Source organism: Canis lupus, chromosome 17 (assembly GCF_048164855.1).
Source record: "Canis lupus baileyi chromosome 17, mCanLup2.hap1, whole genome shotgun sequence".
Taxonomy (NCBI): domain Eukaryota; kingdom Metazoa; phylum Chordata; class Mammalia; order Carnivora; family Canidae; genus Canis; species Canis lupus.
In genome coordinates this window covers 16,526,393-16,547,524 of record NC_132854.1, presented here as the reverse complement: position 1 = coordinate 16,547,524, position 21,132 = coordinate 16,526,393, and the positions used below count along the sequence as shown (strand labels likewise).

Sequence of the window (21,132 nt, the reverse complement as noted above, 5' to 3'; positions counted from 1 at the left end):
CCTATGTCTCTGCTTCTCTCTCTCTGTGTCTCTCATGAATAAATAAATCTTTTTTTTATAATAAATTTATTTTTTATTAGTGTTCAATTTGCCAACATACAGAATAACACCCAGTGCTCATCCCATCAAGTGCCCCACTCAGTGCCCGTCACCCAGTCACCCCCACCCCCCCCCGCCCTCCTCCCCTTCCTTCACCCCTAGTTCGTTTCCCAGAGTTAGGAGTCTTTATGTTCTGTCTCCCTTTCTGATACTTCCCACACATTTCTTCTCCCTTCCCCTACATTCCCTTTCACTATTATTTATATTCCCCAAATGAATGAGAACATACAATGTTTGTCCCTCTCTGATTGACTTACTTCACTCAGCATAATACCCTCCAGTTCCATCCACGTTGAAGCAAATGGTGGGTATTTGTCGTTTCTAATGGCTGAGGAATATTCCATTGTATACATAAACCACATCTTCTTTATCCATTCATCTTCCGATGGACACCGAGGCTCCTTCCACAGTTTGGCTGTTGTGGACATTGCTGCTAGAAACATCGGGGTGCAGGTGTCCTGGCGTTTCATTGCATCTGAATCTTTGGGGTAAATCCCCAACAGTGCAATTGCTGGGTCGTAGAGCAGGTTTATTTTTAACTCTTTGAGGAACCTCCACACAGTTTTCCAGAGTGGCTGCACCAGTTCACATTCCCACCAACAGTGTAAGAGGGTCCCTTTTCTCCGCATCCTCTCCAACATTTGTGGTTTCCTGCCTTGTTCCCCATTCTCACTGGTGTGAGGTGGTATCTCATTGTGGTTTTAATTTGTATTTCCCTGATGGCAAGTGATGCAGAGCATTTTCTCATGTGCTTCTTGGCTATGTCTATGTCTTCCTCTGTGAAATTTCTGTTCATGTCTTTTGCCCATTTCATGATTGGATTGTTTGTTTCTTTGGTGTTGAGTTTAAGAAGTTCTTTATAGATCTTGGAAACTAGCCCTTTATCTGATACGTCATTTGCAAATATCTTCTCCCATTCTGTAGGTTGTCTTTTAGTTTTGTTGACTGTATCCTTAAAAAAAAAAAAGAAATCTAGAAATCTAGAAAGTGAATGGTGGCCTGAGATCTGCCGTCAGTGGACAAAGAATGGATATGGAACTAAGGAAGACTGTCCTGAGAGTCATGCATGTTCAGTAATGCATGCTCAGCTGATGGAGAAGAAAGTACCATTTTTCTAGTCCAAGTCAACATGACATTGGTAGCCCAAGTTTGACACCTGTGACAGAGTTATACTTGACCAAGAGCATGAATTCGATTGACATTGCTATTAGATTGGTTACATATTTTAATAGAAATTTCAAAAGAATACCTCTATCAATTATAGTTCTCTAAATTCATTTTTCCTGTAGGACAGTAAACAGGCAGCACTTGAATCACTTAAAATAACTTCATAGCCTGCAAAAACATAGCAAAATTAAAGGTGAAATAATCTATGCTTATTATAAGAGAAAATATGTTTTCAGTTAGTCAAACATATTATGCTAACATGACTTTTCTGATGAAATCTGGGAGAAAAAAGTTTAAAAAGTGAATGCCAATAAAAATTTAAAGAAGAAATCTTAAAACTTCCTTCAAGAAGGACTTGAAAAGATTAATTTAATTTTTCTTCCTAAGTGCGATAAGTACATTTAATATTCTCCTACTTTAGATGGAGATTAACATTAGAAGGGCAAGGGTAATGAAATTGCTGACCAAAAAAAAGATAAAATCCAGTTTTTACCCAGACTTAAGTTTTTCTCTATTAACAAAGTAGGATGCCTCCAGAAGCTGAATTAATTCTTTCAAGTTGCAAAAGTTAATATACTGTCCTGAAAGGTATACTCAATACACAAACATTTAATTACCAATAAACTCTCCATAGATACTTTTGGGGATCACCCTTTATGCATTAGCATTTCCACAGCAAAATGGAATAAGCTAATTGATTTTCTTGTTAGATTTTTATATATTTATAATAACACATGGACTATGTAATAATGTTTAAACACAGCAAGCTCCTTGGGAACATTCATTTTTAGTTATCTATAGGATTTACAATAATGTGAGATATACCCCTTAGAGCTCAGTAAAATTGTACTTAGTATTTTAATTTCAGCTTTGACCGAAAACTTAATCAGTGGTTTTATATCATTCTTTTTAAATATAGGAATTAATGGTGGATGACATTCCTGGAATTTGCACTGTGAATTGAAATAACATGACTCTAATAGGAGTTTTCATAAGAAAATGGTATTATGGGGCACATGCTCCTAACAAGAGCTCTGTGGCTACCATAGAAAGGAATGAAAGCATCATGTCCTAACCACCCACATGTGGTACTAAAGTTTTCCAAGTGTTTATAAAATCACCAATTTAGTAATCAATCACATAAAATTATGTTTGTTGATAAATTATCATGATGTTCAATGAAGCACTGTTTTATTTCTTCAGAAAACCTTCCTTTTTTACTAACACTTGCCAAAAAAGACAGCCACATCAGAGCCATGGAATTAGGAGGGCTTCTTTGGGGCAAAAAAAATTTTAGAATGTTGGATAAGATGTCTGGGAAAAACTCATTTTTTCTTACATTTCATCATTCTTATTAAGTAATCACTATAAAGTAATGTTGCTTATTTCCTTCTTTTAAAATTTTATTTGGGTATAGTTGCCACAAAATGTTACATTAGTTTAAGGTATACAACATGGCAATTCGACTTCTCTATATGTTATGCTACACACAGCACAAGTGTAGCTATCATCTTTCACCATACAATGCTATTAGAATATCATTGACTGTATTCCTTATGCTGTGCCTTTTATTTCCATGACTTATTCATTTAATTACTGGAAGCCTGTATCTCCCACTCCCCTTCACCCATTTGCCCACTTCCCACCTCCTCCTCTCTGGCAACATCAGTTTGTTCTCTGTATTTATAGGTCTGGCTCTGCTTTTTGTTTGTTTACTCATCTTCTTTGCTTTTTTAGATTCCACACATGAGTGAAATCACATGCTATTTGTCTTTCTCTGATTTATGTCACTTAGTATAATACCCTCTGGGTTCATCCATGTTGTCTCAAATGGCACAAACTTATCTCTTTTATGGCTGCATAATATTGCTTATTTCTATATCAAATATGCCATAACTTACACATGCCATCCTTCGCAGTAAACCTCCTTTGAGACTGAAGAATTATTCTGGTGGCCCTGGATTATTTGGGGGAGCAACCTTTTAAACTCCATTAACACAAGAAAATTAGAAATGTTATTTTTATATCCTTCTACAAATCCTCCTGTAATTCATTTTATGGAATTTTGCTTTTGTTGGTATATTTTCCTCTCCCACACCCATTTCCACAACACTTGGGGATATCAGAAGTACTGAGAGGTACAATGTGCCCTGTAATTCTGTGTAGACTCTTCTCAAGTTGTCCTTATAAGATGTTTATGTAAGATAAAAACAACAAAAACATTTTATCAGTGAATAGTGCAAGATCACTGAATTCCCTATGCTCATGATACTCCATTTTATCCTTCTCCTGTTGTCCTGGGGGCTTCTGATGGTTAACCTTACACTGGCCTTTCTTAGTTGAGATGGGGTTCTTTGCTGGCTCTGTATTTCTTGGCCAGTCATTTGAATGCTAGGTATTCCTTGCCTTCTCTCTCCCTCAGCTATGGATCTTGCTCCCTGGTAAGTTTGAACTCTACCATTCATTTTCATTATAGCACCTTGAGCAGTTTCAGCACATGGTGAAGCTTGTTAAATATTTATTGAGTGAAATTAAGAATGAATTCATTCATAGTTTTCTGTTCCATTAATATTGAAATAAGAGGGGAGAGAAAAAAAACCTTTTCTTGGTACACTACAATTGTTTTTCAGTCTCAAAAACCACTATCTTAGCTTTTTTCCCTCCTCCTCCTCCTTCTTCTTTTTTTTCTTATTCTTATTATTACTATTATTATTTTGAAGTGTAGAGTCATCACAGGCTTCTCTTGGAGGATCTCTTCCTAGCCGGTTTCCCCCCATGCCCACAGAAATTTCCAAATTTAATACTATCTTCTTTCCTGATAACAGTCCATAGCTCAGTTGTTGGCCAACTGATTAGAATATGACTAAAGTAGTGTCAAGAATTGCCTCTAAACTTTTCTTCCTCCATAGGCCTTTTTCTGAAAAAGTCGATAATAGAACTTGGCAATATGAAGTAAAGAATGGGAATTTTGCATGGAAATATGCTGGTACTTTGAGCCATGGGAATTCTCATGTAGATTTCACCAGGAATTAGAATAACTAATGTGAATCTCTCTGTGTACGCACAATTATATTATCCATAAACTGGATAACAGCAGTGGTACTGGCAGGAAGGCATATCACTATTCATGGAGAACTGTTGATTGATAGATACATAGATAAGATTAACACAAATTTCATATCCATGTGTTGTGCATCAAAAATTACCAAAACACAATATGGTGTTTGTCTATTTTCCTGTATCCATCAGACATATTTTAATATTACTCACCTCCCACCATATGCCAGCTCCTTATACTATGCGTTTAAAGTTTTATGTGTTCATTAGAAAATGAGTGATTTGGTTTAACGTTTTTGCAAATGCCACATCCCCTTACTTTAAGGGCAGACTGTGTGTACTCCAAAGCAGAAACATGACAAATATGTTAGTTGCACTGCACAGAGGCTAGAATTCATAGCTTTTACCAAAGTGGATTCTCACATCAATGACTCATATTTAAAGTCACCACCAAAACGTTTCTTCTAAATGAAGTAATATTTTAACTATAACTTCTAACTGAGGAAGACAACTATTCCTTGATGAGACACTTAAGGGTCTTATTTTACATTCTGCATTTGCATTTGAAAATTTACATTTGGGTAAAGTTTAGAATATCAAGCAGACTGCACAAATACAGGCAACCTTACCAAGCCCTCATGATGATAGAGCAAGGTAAAATTAAAATGATGTTGTGTTATATTGGCTAAACACATCAGAAAGCCCTCTGAAATATATATTTAACTAGTAGGAAGAGCTATTTTATTCTAATGGATGAAAAATATCCATCCTGTTTGTGTGTGATTTATTTAAATGCTATTTGGAACTATTCCAAAGTGAATAATAACATTCATTTACTAACTTCTGTGGCAGTAGTATTTATGTTCTGAATAATAAAATTAAACATAGGAACTGGATCTAGGTAACATCAAATTTGTGACATAATCTGACAAGCCCAAATGAGGCTGCCCAGAACTGACATAGACCTTAAGTCACCTTATTTCCCATGTCCTGATTTTGTTGTTAAGTGCACACAGCATCAATGTTATTTAGGCTTGGCTTTGAAAATTCTTCAGCTCCTGCTATTAGGTATGCAAATTAGGTTTATTCCTTTTCTCCCAGACCCAACAAGTTCAATCATTTTATGGCTTGCAAACGTTTCATAAGCTTCATGCTTTTCTAGGAGGGTTTCTAGCTAATAAGTAAATTACATTTTTTAAAATTGGCTGAATTTTTATCATGATGGTGCTACAAATATTCGTCATCCATATAGGGAATATTTTTCCTTCAGGCTCTGATTTGCAATTCATGACTGTTTCCTGTCTTATCCTTGTTCTCTCTCAATGGTACAAGATGAGGAGAAGATAGTTTTAGAGCATACACATTTTAATCAACATTCAAACTGAATTGGATGGCCTAAAGGTTTTCTCTTTGTATGCGTGGTAATTCATCTCCACCGAACCAACATTAAGCAATAGTTGAAATAATAGGTGACTTCTAGAAAAAAAAGTGTGAAAATATGATTAAGGTCATGCACATCAAACTAATTTTGGTATAATGTAATTCGATGTTAACAGTATTTAAACAATTTTTATATAACCATATTCCTAAATAAAGCCCTGGTTAGGTGATAAAGAATTGTGTCTCTAGCTCAGTAATTCCTCTGTACAACTTACAAATATGGTAGTAGGCACTTATTTGTTAAAGGCGCTTCTATCTCTCTTTCAAACAGCTTTACTGAGATAAAATTTATATATTATACAATTCACTGGTAAATACAAATGATATTTAAAGTGGAAATGTCAATGGTATTTAGTATACTTATAGTATTTGGCAACCATTAGTGTTTCTGTAATCTAATCATAGAACATTTTCATCACACAAAAAGAACACTTATACCCATTAGCAGTCACTCTCCACCCCCCACTCAACCTATATTTCTTCCCCACCCTTACCCTAGGCCCCTGACAACCACTAAACTACTTTCTATCTCTGTGGATATGCCTATTCTGGATGTTTTGTATATAAGTGGAATTACACAATACATGGTCTTCTGTGACTGGCTTAATGTAGTTTCAAAGTTCAATGATGCAGCATCTCAGAATTTCATTCCTTTTAATTGCTGAATAATATTTCACATAAGGGATATACACTACATTTTGTTTATCAATTAATGGAAATTTGGATTGTTAGACTTGGTCTATGATGCTTCTGTAAAAATTGATGTATAGATTTTTATATGGTGTGTATTTTCATTTCTCTTGAGTACATAATTAGGAATAGAATTGCTGAATCATATGGTAGTTTTATGTTTCTACAGTGGCTGCCATTGTACATTCCCATCAGCTATGTATATGGGTTCCAATTTTTCCACATCCACATCAATGCTCTTTATTACCTCTTTTATTGTAACCATCCTAAGGGTGTGAGTGATAACCTCAATTTGATTTTCATTCTCTAATGACTAACAATGTTGAGCATCTCTTCATGAGCTGCTTGGCCATTTTATATCTTCTTTGGAGAAATGTCTATTTAACTCCTTTACCTATTTTACAATTAGGTTGGTTTTTTTGTTGCTGAATTTTAGGAGTTGTTTTTTTTTTTTTTTTTTTTTTTTTTTTTTTTTTTTTTTTTAGGGAATTTTAGGAGTTCTATATATATTCTAAATATAAGACCCTTATCAGGTGTATCATTTGCAAGTAATCATGCAAATTGTTAAAAGGTTAAAATTATTAAAAGGCTAATAAAACAACCTAACAAATTCTTCCATTTGTTCATAATATCCTTTGATGCACAAATACTATTAATTTTAATGAAGCCCATTTTATTTTTTTTTCTTTTGGAGTCATATCCAAGATTCCATTGCCAAATCCGTGGTCATTAAGATTTGCCCTATATAGTTTTTTTAATGAGAGTTTTATAGATTTTGCTCATATTTTGGTTATTTATCCATTTTGAGAAATTTTGGCATAGTCTGAGGTCAGGTCCAATTTCATTATTTTTCATGAGGATATACAGTTGTTCCAATATGATTTGTTAAAGACACTATTCTTACCCCACTAAATGATTGTCACACTCTTATAAAAATCAATTGGCCCTAAATATGTATGTTTATTTCTGGTCTTTCAACTCTATTTTACTCATTTAAATGTCTGTCCTCATGCGAGTACCACAGTGTTGATGATGATGATGGTGATGATGATGGTAGTGATGGTGGTAATGGTGGTGGTGATGAAGATGATGATAATTGTGAGAAAACACATTAGATCTACCTTCTTAACAAATCGTTAAATGTTCAGTACACATAAATCTATTCATATTTCCAAATTGTTTATAATTTAATCTTAATAGGTTATGTTTCTAGTAATTTATTTCATTAAGGTTATCTAATTTGTTGGGGTGTGTATTCATTTCCTTGGCCACCATAACTTACTACCACTAATTTAAAACAGCAGAAATTTATTCCCTCACAGTTCAGTAGGCCAGAAGTCTGAGATCAAGGTGGTGGCAGGATTGATTCTTTCTAGAGGCTCAGAAGGAGAGATGATCCCACACCTCTATCCCAAATTCTGGGAGAAAGAAGATCTCAACTCAGTAACTTAACTTTATACATAAAGAACTAGAAAAAGAAGAGCAAACTAAAACCAAAGTGTTTTTCTGCACTCCACTTTAATCCTCATTATTTCCTTTCTTTTGCTAACTTTTGTTTTAGTTTGCTCCTCTTTTTTAATTCCCTGATGTATACCTTTAGGTGATTGATTTGAGATATTCTCCTTTAATGTAGACGTTTATGGCTATAAGTTTTTGTATGTTGTGTTTTCATTTTAATTCATATTAATACTTTCTAATTTCCCTAGTGATTTCTCCTTTAGCCTGTTGATTATATAAAAGTATATGGTTTAGTTTCCATATATTTGTGAATTTTCTAGTTTTCCTTCTGATACCAATTTCTAGTTTCATTCTATTATAGTCAGAGAAGAGACTTCATATGATTGTGATCTTTATAAGTAAGGCTTGAGGTGTAGCAGTACCTTTATCACTGAAATTTAGCAGTCTCTTTCTTTATTAAGCACTCTCCTGGTTGCTGTAACTTTTTTTTTAATTTAAATTTCAAAATTCTGAGAAAGCTGATTCTGTTATTTTTTGCTAGTTTAATGCTTGCTTCGGTGGAAGGACTAATTTTTATCACTCCCTACTCCACCATTTCTGTAATTTCATCCATCTCCTGTGATTCTCTTATAGATATCTCTTACATTGCTTTCTTCAGAAGTTTTCCCTGGCAACTCCTGCTTCTCAGTTCTAAACAAAATGCCCTTTCATGGGTTCCCTTTCCACTGCATTTTCCCAAGACACATAATTGTTTTTTTTTCCTGAAGTGACTGGAAATGAATGTATTCTGAGCATCCTGACACTGGTATGAGATCTCTTTATTCATCCCCCTAAATGTTGGACAAATGAAAATTGCATGACTGAACAGAGAAGAGACAAATTTAGGTTCTCATGAACTTTCTACAAAGCATCTTTAGAAGTTATAGATTGTTTTAAAAAAATAAAATTTTCAACATGAAACTACTTTGAATGTAATGTAATCATTGTCAAGGACCTCAGAAGACACTTCAATTTCATGATATGTTAAGATGATGAGTAGAAATATCTCATCATTTCTTATAATCGTTGGTTAGAAAATGGAAAATGGCATGGACTCTTGCTAAAAAAAACACATTTTTAATTTATTCTGGTTAAATAACTTATTTACATTAGCTTGTTTGTCTTTTGAGAGCAGAAGACAAATAGGTTTATTTGATTATTTTGGCTATATGATTTCCATAGAAATAAGCACTCATTAGGTATATGTTCATTGTGCAAATATATAGATATATGACTTTCACATGTTTTCTTCTTTTCTAAAAATATTTTAAGTGACAAGGGCTATTTTAATTGGCTACTACTAGAAATTGAAAACATGAGCATCAATGCATGAATGTTGGTCCAGATACAAAAAAAATCTTATATTAAAGACCTGAAATGAATTTACTATTATATGGGTAAGGGTGTGCTATGCCTCAAATCACATTTAGAAACTGTAAGACTTACTTGCTATAACATCCTGATACACGTGAGGAGCCAAGTAGATAGATAAGTCTTAGTCCTCTCTCCCAATACAATTTTATTAAGGATTCTTTTTGTGTTTCTTCCCATGTTTCAATCTATGTTGCTTTAGCCTTTTAAAAATAAAACACAATAGAAAAGCACAAGATTGCAAATTAAGAGCTCAATTTTTTGTTATTTATTTTTCTGTTATTTTACAAGAAAACTTAGTTATAAATTATATAATTACTAAACCAGTCAATTATAATACCATTGATAACATTATTATTAATGTTATTATATACGAACAGTTTCAAATGAAATTAACAGAAGGACTAAACCCAAGATGCAAGGAATTGATATTGAAATCTTTGGTTGACTCACGAACTTGTGTCTCTCTTTTCCATAATAGGATAATGGTGTAGGAACTATTAGATTCTTTCTCCCTTAATGTGCATTCTTGGCAAAGGCACACTAGTGGTGAAGGACAACATGTAAAAGTTGAGTGAGAGCACAAAGAAATATGGAAAAGAGTGTTGTCTTCATTAACTTACTTTTTTTTTTTCACTTAAATCAGTTTGATTCATACCAAGTGCATACCACTTTTCTAAAGTTACTCTTTTACCTGTTTATTTCCCAGTCTACTTTGAATATCTAAGAAGCTACAGCTATATTTTTCAAACGCATTAAACTATCCATATTAACTAGAAAAAAACTCCACCTTTTGTTTTTCAAAATAGACTGTATTATTTTATTTTTACTAAATGAATACATTTTCTTCAGTGGAAATTTTTGGTCTAATAGTTTATAGTATTTACAAATTTGCCACACTATATGTTTGAGATATCAGTCCATTGTAAACTTTAAATATGAATTTTTAGAACTCTTTTATTTTAGTTTTGCTTAACATACATATCTTGTTACATATCTACTAATCTACACAGTTTAGATTAGTAGATATGTCTCTACTTGTTACATATCTACTAATTCAGAATCATTGTTTTTAATGTTGCATATTTTCTGAAGACCAGCTGGTGAGTGATTTTGGGTCAGATGCTTATAAGAAGCTACTGAGTTTAGGGTACAGTCAGATATTTTTCAGAAGAACCTCACCGTAAATGTAAAACTAGATAATACATCTATTGGAAATAAGAAACAATGATAATGCAAAACCCTGGCAAGGATGTGGGAGAAACTGGATATCTCATGCATTGCTGATAGAAATGCAAAATACTAAAATACTAAAACCACCCTGAAAAACAGTTTGGCCATTTCTTACAAAACTAACCATGTACTAACCATTTGACCCATCAATTGCACTTTTGAGCATTTGTCCTAGAGAAAGGGAAACTTATGTTTCTGCAAACAACCTGTACATGAATGCTCATAGAAACTTTATTTCTAATAGTCAACTTCTGGAACAATCCAGATATCCTTCAATGAATGCACAGTTGAACAAATCTTGTTATATTCAAACAAAGGAATACTACTCAGCAATAAAAAGGAATGAAGTATTAATACATGGAACAACTTGGATAGATCTCAAAGGCATTATGCTCGGTTAAAAAAAAGTGAAGCTCAAAAGGTGACAACTATGTGATTCCCTTTATAGAATATTTTTGAAATGATAAAATTATAGGGATGGAAAATAGATCATTGCCTGGTGCCAGGAAACAGGGGCAGGATGGAGGTAGCACAAAAGGAGTTCTTTTGTGGTGAGGAAAGGTTTTTTATGTTGATTGTGATATCATTACACAAGTCTGTATATGGAATAAAATTGCACAGATGTGTGCGCACATATGCACACATATACACACACAAATGCAGGTTGAAAAAATCATAAAAACTAAATAGGTGCTATAGACTAGTTCATGGCAACATACCAACATCAGTTTCCTTGTTTTGAGATTGTACCACAGCTATTGTTTTTAAAGATTCATTTATTTATCTTAGAGACAGAGAGAGAGAGCATGAGCAGGGGGAGGAGTAAAGAGAGAATCTCAGGCAGAATCTGCATGACTGTGGAGCGGATGCCATTCTCCATCCCACCACCCGGAGATCACAGACCTAAGCTAAAATCAGGAGTCAGATGCTTAACTGAGCCACCAGGCACCCTGTATTAGAGCTGTTTGAAATGTCACCATCTAGTGACATTGGTGAGTGAAAGGTACCCAGGACTCTACAATTTTTGTATCATGTTAGGAGTCTATATTGATTTCAAAATAAAAAAAAAATTAAGAAAATCACTATAGGACAATTATCAAACACTATTAAATATTTAAAAATAGAAATATTCCTCGCACAACTGGCCTTTAAAGCAACTTCTTTTCAGAGGCTTACTTCTAAACATCTTCAGTTTGAAGTAATGATTTTTTTATTTTAATTCACACATGCAGTTGTGTCAATTCCACAAATACGGGTCTGTGAACATGAAAGCTTAAACTTTCATCTGCCACACTCCATTTTCTTCTTCAAATGCCCTTTATTTGACCAGGAGGGATGTCATTTCCCAAGATACTGAGAGAACCACTTTTAACTTGAACAACATTGTTCTTTGGGGTTATTAAGGCTGTTCAATTTTCTCTGTTGGTTGCTACCCTGAGTTGGAGACTCTTCTAAAATGTCAGACTGAGAAAACTATACTGGTTCCAACACAATTAAAAAAAAAAAAAAAAAAAAAGCTTTGGAATTAACGCAATCAATAATTACCTTTGAAAACAAACTTGAAAAGTAACAATTGAATGCTAAGATTACAAACCTTTCTTTCTTTCTTTCTTTCTTTCTTTCTTTCTTTCTTTCTTTCTTTCTTTCTTTCTTTCTTTCTTTGAATATCCATGTTGCCAAGAAATTGAGAAGCACAATAGAGAGTTCAATTCAAAAGCACTTATTGAGTGCCTGAATCCTAATCACAAAGCCTTATAAGGATGTGCATGTTTTGCAGAGCAGCGCAGGTTATAATGACAACAGAGGCCACACTGCCTAAGAGATCCCTAGTATTGACACATGCTCCAGATTTACACTGGCATACTGAATGAGAAGAAGCAAAGCACTGTAGAATACCAATAAGGAGAAAAACAAAAATCTAACAGTGTCAAAGGAAGAATTTGCTTAGCCAGGTTGGCTGAAAGAAGAGTTGGTCTCTGGAGAATGCATCAGAGTCAGGATTAGAAGTCACAAGGCTAAAAAAAGAAAAAAAAAGAAGTCACAAGGCTCTGGATAACAAAATCCTCTGGACACAAGTTTGTAGGCCTGCTACCATGTCAAATAAGTAAAATGCTTAAGAATTTGGAATTCCACACAAATTTTGTATGGAGAATTTTATTTTCTCTATTTTCTGCGAATGACTTGGAATACAAGTGGATAAAAGAAAATTTTAAGATAATATTGCTCACTTATGGATAAAATTTGGCAAATCCACAAAATAGCCTATCTGGAGGAGATGATGCTGTGACACAAATGTGTGCTTAAGGTAAAAGTCACTAGATTCTTTAATTTTGTTCTCATGTTTTTTGTATTGTTTTGTTGTTGAAAAATAAGGTTTTTTATTTAAATTCAATTTGCCAACATATGGTACATCATTAGTTTTAGCTATAGTTTTCAATGATTCATCAGTTGCGTATAATACCTAGTGCTCATCACGTCATGTGCCCTCCTTAATGACCATCACCCAGTTACCCAATCCAGTCAAGAAATGAGCAGAAGACATGAACAGACATTCCTCCAAAGAAGACATACAGATGGCTAATGTACACATGAAAAAAATCCTCCAAATCACTTGTCATCAGGGAAATAAGTTTTAAAATTAAAGGATACTAAACCATTCTCTAAATATCTTTATAAAATAAGACCAATTATATTTTACTTCACTTTTTGATTTACAGTACTTCATATGCTTTCTATTGTTGATCATGTTAATCCTATTTCGTTAAAGCCAAAATTAAACTATAAGGAAAAGTAAAAAATCAAAAGGTTACTACTTTGAATGCATAAAAACTAAGGTGATAAATGGATAGATAGAGGGATGGGTGGATATGTGAAAAAACAAGTATAGGAAAATGTTAATGGAATTAGATATTCCATTTAATATCTAAGAGTAAGGATATAGGTGTACATTAAAACAGTTTTTCAACTTTTCTGTATGTTTGAAAACTTCTATAAAATTTTGGGAAAAAATGCAAAAAAATTATCAAAAGAACAACCAGGATTTTCAGTGCCTAAATAAATAAATAGCTTCATTTTCTGAAACAATGTATTAAGTGCTTTATCAGCACATATCATAAAAGTAAGACAATGTTACAAAAACAAAGCCTTGCATTAAAACCCTCAAATGTGTAGAAAGACAAATATCATATGATTTCACTCATATGTGGAATTTAAAGAACAAAACAAATGAATAAACAAACAAAAAGCAGAGTCAGACCTATAAATACAGAGAACAAACTGATGGTTGCCAGAAGGATGGGAGTGATGGGCAAAGGGAAGTGAAGGGAGGTGGGAGATAGCAGGTTCCAGTTATCGAATGAATAAGCCACAGGGATGAAAGGTATGGCATAGGGAATATAGTCAGTGGTATTGTGATAATGCTGTATGGTGACAGGTGGTAGCTACGCTAATGGTGAGTAACGCATAAGGTGTAGAGAAGCTGAATCTCTATGTTTTATACCCGAAACTAATGTAAATTGTGTGAACTAATGTAAACTGTGTGTCAACTATACTCAAATTAAACTAACAACAAAATTCAAATATGGTTTCTAGGGACACCTAGGTGGCTGAGTGGTTGAGCATCTGCCTTCAGCTCAGGGTGTGACCCCGGGGTCCTGCCATCGAGTCCCACATCAGGCTCCCCGCAGGGAACCTGCTTCTCCCATTGCCTATGTCTCTGCCTTTCTCTCTGAGTCTCTCATGAATAAATACATAGAGTCTTAAAAAATATGAAAACCAAAAAACAAATGCAGTTTCTGTGTAAAGAATAAAATAAATGACAGATTAGCTCTAGTAGTAGAAAGTACCTACTTTTATGTTGAATGACGTATGCTTTGTCAGGATCTACATGTTCTTGACATGTAAATGCCACCCGTGGGCCCAGGTCTCTCTGATAAGATTGTAACTCTCCAACAGATCCAAATTCTACAAGTTAGGCTTCCTCTCAGATCTGGAACACGAGAAGAGCAACATAAGTTTACTTGAGTAAAACACCAAAATGATGTGGAACCAATCAGATAAATATAGTAATTTTGTGTCTAGTCATAGAAAGAGCTTTCTGTATTTTTCTCTGCTGTTGGTTTACGCTGCTTTAGATAATCTTTCCTCTAAGTCAAATTAGAATTCTCAATGAGTCCGAAAAAGATTTTATTGGCTTAGAATTGATTAAGTCAAAGGCACCTCAGCTTTTCTTATTCAAGGCAAATGCCACTTCAGTGTTGGTTGATTAGTAGCTCCTCTGAAGTACTGCAAGGATTTCTCCTTCCATTCAACCCTGGATCCATTTTGAACAAAGTTCCCAGAACTGCAAAGCTTCAAATGCCTGAAGACATTGCCTTGGCAGTTCCATTGCTTCTAAGCAGGCCTGGATCTTAGAAATGCCAGACAAGTTGATATTGATCCTTTTTAAAAAGTTACCTACAAAGGAAGTAGATCTGCCAGCCTCCTTTAGAAACGGGGTCAAATAACCAGTTGGAAAATTTTCGAAAGGTGTCACATTAAACTTTAATCATATCTACATTTTTATGGAGCTTTTAACTTTGCAAATTGCTTTCACATGCATTATCTCATTTCACGTTCTAGTGCAATGAAACAGTGTCCAGGTTTTAGGGCTGAATTATAATGACACAGATATCAAAATGTTGACGGGGACATTTCACAAAAATTGATTATTACAATGTCGACCAAGTATTTGACAGGAACTGCCTGGCTTCGAGATAGAATATTATAAAAGGTTAAGATTTGGAGCACCTAGGTGGCTCAGTAGTTGAGTGTCTGCCTTTGGCTCAGGTCACAATCCTGGGGTCCTGGGATCCAGTCCCCCTTCAGCCTCCTGACAGGGAGCCTGCTTCTCCCTTTGCCCATGTCTCTGCTTCTCTCTGTGTCTCTCATAAATACATAAATAAAATCTTTCATTTTAAAAAAGGGTTAAAAAATAAAATAAAATAAGGGTTAAAATTCTAATAGCATGTTGGATCCTCTGCTGGTGTTTCTTGGAGCTATTTCTCCTTTTTCTCTCTCTTTCAAGGAGAAAATGAGTTACATCTTTTCTTTTTCTCCCTCCCGCCCTTCTTATTTCTGATTTTCTTTGTCCTTTCCATCAATCGGCAGGTCAGCCCGACCCCGGGATGCATCCGAGCTCTCATGAAGATGCTGTACTGCCCGTACTGCCGAGGACTTCCCTCGGTGAGACCTTGCAACAACTACTGCCTCAACGTCATGAAGGGCTGCCTGGCCAACCAAGCTGATCTGGACACCGAATGGAATCTGTTCATAGGTAAGGGGCGTTTCCACGCAGCGAGACGTGGGCTACTGTGATGTAGGTATCAATGTAGGTATCAAACGGAGCTGCGGGCCTGATGGACAAGCTCCGAGGTGGTGATCGCTTTCAGAGACAAAGGGGATTAAGTACGAAACCAGAAAGCAGCTTTGAGCAAATTATAGACATTATTTTGCATTTTTTCCTCCTTTTCTAAATCCAAGAAAGAAATCAATAAAATCCTGGTGTGTCAGGAAGGACGGTCCTCTTAACGATTGTACAGGCCAGCGGTATTGAATTTGCTGATCCTATGACAAAGGGGGAAGTGCTCCTGTTGGGTTTCTGTGAGCTCCTGTGCAAGGGGACAAGTTAAGAGGGAAAAAAAAAATCTCATTAAAAACAAATTCACAGCACCGGCTCTTATTCGTATTTTCTCAATGTAGTCACAGATATTAGTAAACAACTCCTTCCTTAAAAGTCCAGAGTGAAACTAGCTCCATAGTTTTGCTAAAATCTGCAAACTTCCCTCCTCATTCTATGGAGACAGGCATGGAACAGCCTTCCTGTCTTTATAAGGTAGGAGGAGAGAAAGTGGGGAAGACCTGGGGAAGGTCTGGGAGTCACGGCTCTCTCGTGTCTGGAGTTGCAGAAATCGCTCTGGGGAGTTGCACTGCCAAAAGATATTTCCCAAATTGCTATCCAAGGATAAAAGGACAAATTTTACAGGCAGGCTTCTCCCAGGAAAATACACAGGCCTTGAAAGAGTAAATGTGTTTTCTCCCCCTCTGTCAAATGGCCTTCAAATAAAAGTACTTTCTATTGCATTTACTGCAATTGCGTGGTGACAGGCAGGGTGGTGCACATCACAGCGGCGTCCGTCAGCTTCACAGGGCCCAGCATCAATTTATGCAAACCTCGAAACCAGGAGGCACGCCGAACGTCTTCTGACATCTAAGATTCGAGTAGGCTAGGAAAAAGATCTAAGATGTGTTGGAACGGAGTGAAACCTGAGCCCCCTGTACAAAGATGTGCTTAGGTGACAAGCCTTCAGCTTTGGCGGTGTCACCCACCGACTAACATGCTATTATGCTTAGGAATGCCAGAGAAAATGGTTTTGAAGGTTTTTTTTTTAAAAAAAGATGTGAGAGTGGGTAGATTCAAATGGAACTCATCTAACAAAACCCCAGAAATCATTTCAGAGAGAACAAATTGAAATGCTGTTCTCTCTCCCTTTAGTGGGAGTATAAAATCTGTTTGCATGATCTTGGGTTACTTTATATGAAAAATGAGGAAGTGTTTAAAAGTTAATCATTAAGGTACCCTTCTGACTCGAACATGGTATGATTCTTTGCTAAGATTTTGGACGGGAGTGTGAATTAAAAAAAATAAGAATAACCTGATCTTCTAGAATATAAATCTAGATTAATTTTGACAAAGACAGTCTATCCAAATAATGCTAATTGAAAAGCACTCTCATCAAGAGTCTAAAAATATTTGCATATTTTAAAACCAGATTAAACCTCATAGCATCCCACTTTGAGTCATACAGATTATTCATATTTTCTGGTTGAAAGTACCCTAATGTATAGCACAGTTTGTCTTCACTCAGCCTGCACCTTATTGATGAACGTGGGCATGTGGATTTTGTTACTTTAGAGCAGGACACGATTAAGAATGAGAAGATAGTCTTTTAACTTATACGAGCAATGGTGACTTCCTTATTAGCTTTTTGTCCTCAGGGCTGGTTGACTATTTTAACATAAAACAGATCTTTATACTTTCAATCAATTGGGTCTCCTGGATGCCAATTAGATGTCAAATTGAATGTCTGGAAAACCATTTGATTTAAAAAATGAAACTTGACCCCACCATGTGTTGGATGTACTTTAATGAAAAAGGAAGCTGGTGTTTAGTACTACATTAATATATCTCATATCCTATCTCATTTTTTTTTATTAATCTTAGATACCAGTGAGAAAAACCCTTCTTCTTTCTTCCTTCTGGTTCTGCTAGGGCATCAAAAATTGACCACCAAAATAGACTTTTGGAGCAAAATATGTTCTTGCAAGTCCTTGCGCCCAATGTGAATTGTTAGTTCACAAATCTATTACTTAAATCAGTCAAATGTGCACACTCTCTTTTCCACACATATGCATCCAAGATGACCGTGTTACAGGGATCATGAGTGCAGCAAGGAAGACCAGTGAGCCAGTAACCCAACTAATGATATGTAAAGCCCTTTCGCTGGTTGGCATCTGTAGCCCATCTCTCTTGGGCTTCTACCATCTTTTCATCAATCCCCTTCCCTCTTGTTGCCATCAATTCCATGTGCCATCTCTGCTAATTTCATGGCTCAGTTTATACATTTTTATGGTGTTTTTTTTTTTAATGTACTCATTTGAAATGTTAACAGTGGCATGAAATCAACAGTCAATAAAAACAAGGATCGAACTGGTGGCACGTTCTCATGATCTTTACTATGCCACAAATTAATTGCAAGTGAGTTGCAATTATTTTGCATTCAGTTGTTGTTGGATTTGTCAAAAAGAAAGGTAATTCACAGACAAAATGTAATGTTTGAAGAGTTCAGCTAAAAACCCCAGTGGTTTTCCATTCACTTCTGAAGTTCTTTAGTTTGTTACTTTTCATTTCTTTGAAATCCTAGAAAACAATCAGGAGTCTACTCGAGATACATTTTTCATAGTTTTCCAGTCAGAGCTTAATTCTGTGCCCTGCACAGAGTGGTTATTCAAAAGATTTTTAACGGCTAACTATTGTAGAACAAAGAGCTTTAGATAAAGAGCTTGTTTTGTTTTGTTTTGTTTTTTTGAAAAGTTGCTGACAACTTTGAAGAAGATGCTGCTAGACCCATTTTAGAGAACATGAAAGTCTCTGTTCATCTCTGCCAGAACTGTTGGCTGCTTTCTAGAAGCATATGGGATTCCCCAGGAATGAGCCCAGCCCAGCCTCAACTTGTGGCATCTAAGTGCATGGATGTGCTGGGCCATATCCCTAAGCTAGGCAGGACATGGGGGGACACAAGAGTGGGGTACAGTCTCCTCTCACTACTAGGCACTAATGCAGCAAGAGAAAAATGTAATTTGAGGCATTGACAGGCACTGCTTCACCGCTCACCCCAGGTGTTGCTGTAAATCCATACTCAGCTTTTTCCAACCTAGCCTTTGAATGTTGCCTGAATGCAAAAGTGTTTTCTCAGAAAATGTTTATGTAAATTAAAATTTCCTAAAGGGAAACAGTTTGTGGGCAGAATTCGTTTTCAGTAATATCCTGCGGTTATTTTGAGTGTTTGGCATTGATACCAACACTCCACAGATAAGAGCTGTTCTATTTGACAAGGAGCCATGGTGCAGATTACACCTAGCTCATGAGCACAAAAGTTAAGGCTGAAATTACATTCGTGCAGCTGCAATAAATCTTGAGTCTACTTTAAAATCTAGGATGTGTGGGGCAGGCTCCTTCAAACATCTGGTACCTTCTGAGACTTTATAGACTGTGAGAACCAGAGAGAAAAGGATATAGAGAGGGAAATGCTGATGAGGTCAAAGGCAAGAATGGTTTGTTCTGTAATATATTTTATCACTAAAATATTAGAGGATGTTTACTAAAGCAAGTGTAAGGTAAACATCGCTATGGTTCCATAAAAGTGAGACCTGAAGATGTGTCCTGACATTGTAGCTGAATATTTTAGATAAGACTCTAATAATCCTAACCTATTAATTCAACTCACTGGAGTAAGAATTTTTTTCCCCTAGGGTAAAAAATGTATGTGTCTAGCTTACTAAATTGAGTACATTTTTTACCCTAGGGGAACTTAATATAGTTAAATTAGTTATAATCAACTGTGATAAAGTATTAGGAAAATAGGAGCATAGGATGCTAAGTATCTGCAGAGCAGGGGGACTTAAGCTAGACTAGAATGTTAGGGAAGCCCTGCCTTGGTAGATACATAATAGCAAGTAGTACTGTATTGAATTAGCGCTGTCAGACATAATTGATGTTGGATAGCCATAACATGTAGAATTGCTGTGATACTGTAGAGGCCCCAAATATTCACAAGTTCCCTGTAACTATTTCAATGGGCCTACTGTCAGTGATTCATAAATATTTATTTGATTTGTTTTTTTAAATGTTTTATGAACAAGTCTCACCACTACCACTGTCACTGACTAAAGAAGATTTAGAGAATTTGTGTTAATTTTTGCCAAGAAAAGATTCAGTTTCCTGATCTATAGATGTCCTTCAATAGAAAGAAAAGGAAAAGGAGGAAGGAAGGAAGGAAGGAAGGAAGGAAGGAAGGAAGGAAGGAAGGAAGGAAGGAAGGAAGAAGGAGTAGGGGATAAGCCAAAAAAGAAAAGAAAAGAAAGAAAGCCAGCAAAGCAGCTTGTATTTTTAGTTTAGGCCTTAGGCACTCATTGTCCAGACAAACCAGTAGTATCACACTTTCTGGACTTCCTTCCTCCTTTCAGACTAGCCAGTTATTAAGTCTAAGACAGCCCAAAGACAGAAAATTGGCATGAGACCATCAAACATGAAGTCCCAGGTGGGCACTACACCTGTGCCTGGCCAAAATCCCCCTGCTCTGGGTATTATCCATTCATCTTCTGAGATTAATTAATACAACACATGTTTACCAAGTGTCTGGTGTGGCTTTGTTCTGATTTCAGCATGAAGCTAGAGCGAACGAGGGCCTGCTTGCTGAGAATAGAGCTCCCTGGATGTTTGCTGATGGAATAAATGAAATAACTAGACAGAGAAATGGAAGGGAATGTAGTAAGAGGCTGCTCTATTTTACTTTGTAAGTCTACTCTTTTAATGGAAGTATGACTAATTCAGTAATTTAAAAAACACATATCCCTGTTGTTAATGGACTCGTGAGTGCAGGGATGGCAGAAACAAATCAGATAATGAAGCTGGTTCCTTCATTATGACAGCTGCTATCAAGTTGTAAATTAGAGCCAGCCACAAGGAAACTGTGGTAGGTCAGTCAAATGACTAGGACTGTGTAATAAATGGCCACTTTAGGGCACAAATTATTTTCTTAGGACCTGAAAGAGTTGTTTGTCCTCAAAGTATTTAGTATATTCAGAACTTTGTGTTTGGGGAAAATGTTGCTAGGTAAACATTTAATGTTTCTAATAAATAAACTTGAGTTTTCTTTTTGCAAAATACCCAGGACCATGTGAAGTTGCATTTCAGTAGGTTATAAAATCAACACAAAGAACCATCTCAAACATTTGTTTAAGGTTCTCCTCTCTCAAAGA

General features: G+C 35.7%; 1 protein-coding gene across 2 annotated transcripts in view; it reads left to right on the top strand.

Moving 5' to 3' along the window:
* The window catches only part of GPC6 (glypican 6), a 1,088,426-nt gene that overhangs the window by 729,506 nt on the left and 337,788 nt on the right, over positions 1–21,132 (top strand). For both annotated transcript variants that reach the window (XM_072782620.1, XM_072782621.1), the window contains exon 4: positions 15,703–15,868. In XM_072782620.1, the coding sequence (XP_072638721.1) occupies positions 15,703–15,868 (166 nt within the window). The remainder of the gene's footprint in view (positions 1–15,702; positions 15,869–21,132) is intronic.